The 6,570-nt window shown below is 45.9% G+C and overlaps 1 protein-coding gene across 1 annotated transcript in view; it reads right to left on the bottom strand.

Annotated features, from left to right (window-relative positions):
- Nucleotides 1-5,585, bottom strand: part of LOC117443886 (high-affinity choline transporter 1-like) — a 17,575-nt gene extending 11,990 nt beyond the window's left edge. Inside the window, exons 1-2 of the mRNA XM_071202666.1 lie at nucleotides 5,322-5,585; nucleotides 1,382-1,495 (exon numbers count right to left, since the gene is read on the bottom strand). Coding sequence (XP_071058767.1) covers nucleotides 1,382-1,495; nucleotides 5,322-5,505 — 298 coding nt within the window. The 5' untranslated portion in view covers nucleotides 5,506-5,585. The remainder of the gene's footprint in view (nucleotides 1-1,381; nucleotides 1,496-5,321) is intronic.
- Between the last annotated feature and the right edge of the window lie 985 nt (nucleotides 5,586-6,570).

Below are 6,570 nucleotides of genomic sequence, written 5' to 3' on the forward strand. Positions count from 1 at the left end.
CGTTTGGCTTGTTTGAGTTACCAATCAATCAATAACTTTATTAATCCCGCAAGGGGCAATAGGTTATGAGCAGCTTATGTCATGAACACGGGTAGGAACAACCAGGAAGAAAGCCTGGATGTGGATCAATCCAACGTAAACCATAAATAGTTCATAGCATCACAATAAATAAGTAAATAAATAATCAAGTCAAAAAACCAAGAATTTAAAAGTTTGAGTGCAGAGGGGACGAATGATTTTGAAAAGCGATTTGTCCTAAGATACATACTGTATCCAAGATAAATAAATATCTCTTTCAGCGTCAGTTTTTTTAGAATCGATCCAAACCAAAATAAATTGTGTGGCAACAGTTTTAAGAAAGAAACTCCCTGTGCTAGTACACCCTCCCGAGGGTCCGGTTGTGGATGTCATGCGAGCAAAACATGGTGAAAACCGTCTGAAACTCCATGACATCTATGAGAGGGACGGCTCGAAAGTAGGATATTTGGGATATCCATCGTAGCCAGGGTTCACTTTTTTTTTTAAGAGCAGTGTGCTGCCATTTTGAACTTCACCCGGGGAGCAGTGTGGGGAACGGTGCCTTGCTCAGGGACACTTCGGTAGCACTTGGTCTTGTCGGGACTTGAACTGGTGACCTTCCAGTTGCCAAGCCAACTCCCTATCGACTTCGCCACCACCGCCCCATCAGCTATACAGTATCACAGCACCGACGGGTGAAAAATCGTGTTTTGGTAACACGGGGTGTTCAGGTAACACTGAAAGACTTTGTTATGGAACGCAAAGCAGGGTAGGGGGCTAGTACACCCTCCCGAGGGTCCGGTTGTGGATGTGAGAATAACATGGTGGAAACAATCAGTCTAAATTAACAATCGGGACGGAAATGTTCGGATTTCCAAAGAGAGGTTCTGTGAATAAATTAAAAATCAAGAACCGAAATAATTGCACTATGACTTTTATCTTTTAATGTTTATTAGCTTTTCTTTTTAATGACTGATTTTAAATGCCTTTTTCTGAATGTCTTTCATTTTTTTTTTTCTTTGAATGTTTCTTTTATTATCTTTTACTGTTTTTAAATGCCTTTGTCTGAATGTCTTTCATTTCTGTAAAGCACCTTGAACTGCCTGGTGCTGAAAGGGGCTATAGAAAGAGACTTGCCTTGCCTTGCGGAGGAGAAACAGGGATGTTAGCCTTTGCAGACCATTTACATGCACACAAACCTACAGCACACACTACAGGGAAGGGAGCACACAGCAGAGTAGGTACTAATACTTCAATAGAAAGTCTGCGAGATACGGTTTTACAAGATGAATTAAAACAGTGAGTAACTTTCGGCTGATTAAAAGCCGCCTCTTCAAAGAGACGTTCAAATAAAGACACGAACCAACAATGAAAGCCACCGTTGCCGACAGAGGCATCACGGCCCAGATGAGCCCCAGCTTTGGATCGTAGACCGTCTCCGCTGTGCCGATGATGAACGTCCCGCCCACCCAGGTAGCTGCACACACACACACACACACACACACACACACACACACACACACACACACACACACACACACACACACACACACACACACACACACACACACACACACACACACACACACACACACACACACACACACACACACACATTATTATGTTAGTAATCCTTGGAATTGGGGACCAGTCTCCTCCAGAGTTCCTCGCTGCCGCTCCGATGGCAGGACTCACAGACGATCAGGCGGGTCTTCATCCAACCATGTCTGGAGGATCGTGAGTCGTGCCGCATACAGAGCAACACCGATACTGAGCCTATGTCTATGTTCGTAGTTTAAATCTGATCCGAGGACAACGTTATAGTATCTGGGTTGAAAGGTCAGACGAGCTGCGAGGAACTTTGGATGCATTGTTAGAGACGGGTCCCGACAGCACCGAGCATGACGGGGAGGGGCTATAACTGTGGGCGCAAATATAACATAAGTAAGAAGTAAGTAGAAACATCGGCCGATAGAACAAGTGAACGTTCGCTCGGTGAGATTCCTTGAGCAAAGACGGGATATATATATTTTTTTGTTATCTGGAGAACTCATCGTGAACTATATTTCACCAGAATCAGGACATGTTGGGTTTCAGTATAAGCTGCTCAAAAGTGTTCTGAGTTAGCTGGTGGTTTTCTAATAAACATGTAAAACGATATGTGTTTCGTCTGCGATACGACTCACAATGAGAGTTGTTTACTTAACAAGATGACCCTCTGTCCTCAGACCCTCTGTCCTCAGACCCTCTGTCCTCAGACCCTCTGTCCTCAGACCCTCTGTCCTCAGACCCTCTGTCCTCAGACCCTCTGTCCTCAGACCCTCTGTCCTTAGACCCTCTGTCCTTAGACCCTCTGTCCTTAGACCCTCTGTCCTCAGACCCTCTGTCCTCAGACCCTCTGTCCTTTGACCCTCTGTCCTTAGACCCTCTGTCCTTAGACCCTCTGTCCTTTCACCCTCTGTCCTTAGACCCTCTATCCTTAGACCCTCTGTCCTTTCACCCTCTATCCTTAGACCCTCTGTCCTTAGACCCTCTATCCTTAGACCCTCTGTCCTTAGACCCTCTGTCCTTAGACCCTCTATCCTTAGACCCTCTGTCCTTAGACCCTCTGTCCTTAGACCCTCTATCCTTAGACCCTCTGTTCTTTCACCCTCTATCCTTAGACCCTCTGTCCTTAGACCCTCTATCCTTAGACTCTCTATCCTTAGACCCTCTGTCCTTTCACCCTCTATCCTTAGACCCTCTGTCCTTAGACCCTCTATCCTTAGACTCTCTATCCTTAGACCCTCTGTCCTTAGACCCTCTGTCCTTAGACCCTCTATCCTTAGACCCTCTGTCCTTAGACCCTCTGTCCTTAGACCCTCTGTCCTTAGACCCTCTGTCCTTTCACCCTCTATCCTTAGACCCTCTGTCCTTAGACCCTCTGTCCTTAGACCCTCTATCCTTAGACCCTCTGTCCTTAGACCCTCTGTCCTTAGACCCTCTATCCTTAGACCCTCTGTTCTTTCACCCTCTATCCTTAGACCCTCTGTCCTTAGACCCTCTATCCTTAGACTCTCTATCCTTAGACCCTCTGTCCTTTGACCCTCTGTCCTTAGACCCTCTGTCCTTAGACCCTCTGTCCTTAGACCCTCTGTCCTTAGACCCTCTATCCTTAGACTCTCTATCCTTAGACCCTCTGTCCTTTGACCCTCTGTCCTTAGACCCTCTGTCCTTAGACCCTCTGTCCTTAGACCCTCTGTCCTTTCACCCTCTGTCATTAGACCCTCTATCCTTAGACCCTCTGTCCTTAGACCCTCTGTCCTTTCACCCTCTGTCCTTAGACCCTCTATCCTTAGACCCTCTGTCCTTTGACCCTCTGTCCTTAGACCCTCTATCCTTAGACCCTCTGTCCTTAGACCCTCTGTCCTTTGACCCTCTGTCCTTAGACCCTCTGTCCTTTCACCCTATGTCCTTAGACCCTCTATCCTTAGACCCTCTGTCCTTTGACCCTCTGTCCTTAGACCCTCTGTCCTTAGACCCTCTATCCTTAGACCCTCTGTCCTTAGACCCTCTATCCTTAGACTCTCTATCCTTAGACCCTCTGTCCTTTGACCCTCTGTCCTTAGACCCTCTGTCCTTAGACCCTCTGTCCTTAGACCCTCTGTCCTTTCACCCTCTGTCATTAGACCCTCTATCCTTAGACCCTCTGTCCTTAGACCCTCTGTCCTTTCACCCTCTGTCCTTAGACCCTCTATCCTTAGACCCTCTGTCCTTTGACCCTCTGTCCTTAGACCCTCTATCCTTAGACCCTCTGTCCTTAGACCCTCTGTCCTTTGACCCTCTGTCCTTAGACCCTCTGTCCTTTCACCCTCTGTCCTTAGACCCTCTATCCTTAGACCCTCTGTCCTTTGACCCTCTGTCCTTAGACCCTCTGTCCTTAGACCATCTGTCCTCAGACCCTCTATCCTCAGACCCTCTGTCCTCAGACCCTCTGTCCTTAGACCCTCTATCCTTTGACCCCCTGTCCTCAGACCCTCTATCCTCAGACCCTCTGTCCTCAGACCCTCTGTCCTTAGACCCTCTGTCCTTAGACCCTCTATCCTTAGACCCTCTGTCCTTATATTAGGATAGGTTGCTACTGTTGCCGTCTGTCTGTTTTTGTCATTGTTTGTTGTTGTTGTTAGGTGGTTGTTATTATGTGTCTTGTATTGTCTCACCTGAAGATAAAAGAGAGTAACCCTCGTGAATATCCTTAGAGCACAGATCGTGTCTGTGTTGTGAATAAAGAGCCTGATCACAGAGTGAGTCGTTTCTCAGAGTAGTTGAGCATAATGACCGGTTCCTCTCCGCATGTCGCCCTACACAAAAGGTGTGCGACGAGGAGATCTTCATTATTATCAACGTGAAAACATTTCTATAGAAGAACCCCTATCTGCTTTTGATGTAGTTGCATCTCTGTGTTTCGTGTCAGCACTTCTTGAGACCCGTCGTTATGAAACGAGTATCTCAAACTGGATCAGGCTGTATCCTGTGACTCTGTTCCTTCAGGCATACAGACATTTGATACACACACAATCAATGGTATTATGCTTATTCAAAAATACATCGTTAATATTATTAATAATAATAGTACGTCATACTATTACAAATATCATTAATTAAACTCAATAATACACCAGAATCTAACACAACGTTAAAGAGTTAATTGTGTACATAAATCAAGTATGAGACACGTATGCAGTCCTGTTGTGTGTTTAAAGAAAGACATCTTTAATACATAATGCATTTTCCTGATCGGTGTCTGCATGCTCATCAACATGACCCAGCCCTCTTTGGATGATTAGCATACCCAAGTTATCCAACCTGTATCCAACACATTAGAACAAGTGTATTTATTTAGCACCTTTCAACACAAGGCAATTCCAACATGGCATTTAAAAACACTAATTTAGAAGCAAAGAGAATACAACAGGAATATGAGGGAGCTGCAGCACACACACATGGGAACATCATGTACACGAAGAGACAGCCAGCCAGGGAAGAGTATTAAAGAAATGCAACCAGCCTCACAGCATACCCCGTGAAATACGCGATATAGCAGCCCCGGTGAATCAGGCAGCTGCAGCCCGGAGAAAGCACACAATGGGCTGCAGACACACAAAAGACCCCATGGATGACAGAGCTGAATCGCATCAAATGCCCGCGGAAGGCTCTCTGGGCAGGGTTTCTCCCTCTGATCGTGCTGTTGTGTTAAAGCTTTGTTGTGTGTGCTAACCATCCACATATTATCGTATCGTTTCGTAAGGATGAGAGCCACTGACCGGTGGTGGTGAAGATCCCCATCCAGAGGCTGATATCCCGGTTGCCCAGCAGAGCCATTTCCGCATGGTTCGCCCGGACCCTGCTTCCATCCCGCTTTGATTTGATTGAAGCCCAGATTCCGATTCCCAGCACCAGCAGGTAGAAGGTGATGGTGGCGATGAGACCCGGGACGTTGAGAGCCATGCTGCCGGTGCAGAGGAGCCGAAAACCTGCTTTAACTGGAACTATTGCACGAGAGTGGGAGTGTAGCGTGTGTGTGCGTGTGTGTGTAGGTGTGTGTGTGCGTAGGTGTGCGTGCGTGTGTGCGTATGTGCGTGCGTGTGCGCGTGTTCTGCGGGAAGCTGTCTGATGACTCCTGCAAACAGCGTGACTTATCCAGTCTGTGCAGCAGCTGCGCAGGAAATCAATCCGCGCACCCTCCTTTGTTTTAATAATGTATTCACCTTTCGAAAAACCGGGAAGCACTTCGCTTATTTGTTTGTTTTTGTATCTTTTGTTTACATAATTGTCAGTTGCTCGCTCATTCCACCCCCAAGGAGAGTTTGTCTGTCAGCTACATGTATCGTAATTGTGATTCAGTTAGTGAGGCTTATTAAAGATGATTCATGAGCATCTTGAGGGATTTAGGTCATTTCTACTTTCCCCAGAATATTAAAGGACACCAATATCTTATTTGGGTTATCAAATAATGATCAGAATATCAATAAACCCATCAGAAACACACCTCTCTTCTGAACATAGTCTTCATCCCGTCCTGTTAAGACTAGTTTAATGATCCTCTTAAGCCCCACGGACCGAGCTCGGGTCCGAACATGCTATATATGTAGCAACAGTGCTATGTCTGAAGTGTCATTCATGAAACTATTAATATTCCATACCCATCTGACCGGAGGAAACTTGGCTAACTGACGAAACGAAAAAAAATAAAAATTTCGAAAAAGAAGTCTCACAAGAAGCCTCTAAATTATCCCATGGCAACAACGGGCATTTGCTATTTCTGCTCATAACTCACAAAAACGATCATTTATAATTCATACTTTCAACACATTTTCTGAAAGCTGAGATCCCACAGATTCCATGGGTATACACCCCATTCTTTCACACACAGTGACGTCACGAGCTACCCACAATGCAACACGCGCCATATATATATATAAATACGCCATTTTCCTGGAGGTGCAAATATCCTGGAAGTGCAAATATAAACAGCTAGCTAACGTAGCCAGGCAGAGCGCACTCGTTTTTCTT

Source organism: Pseudochaenichthys georgianus, unplaced genomic scaffold (genome assembly GCF_902827115.2).
Source record: "Pseudochaenichthys georgianus unplaced genomic scaffold, fPseGeo1.2 scaffold_696_arrow_ctg1, whole genome shotgun sequence".
Classification (NCBI taxonomy): domain Eukaryota; kingdom Metazoa; phylum Chordata; class Actinopteri; order Perciformes; family Channichthyidae; genus Pseudochaenichthys; species Pseudochaenichthys georgianus.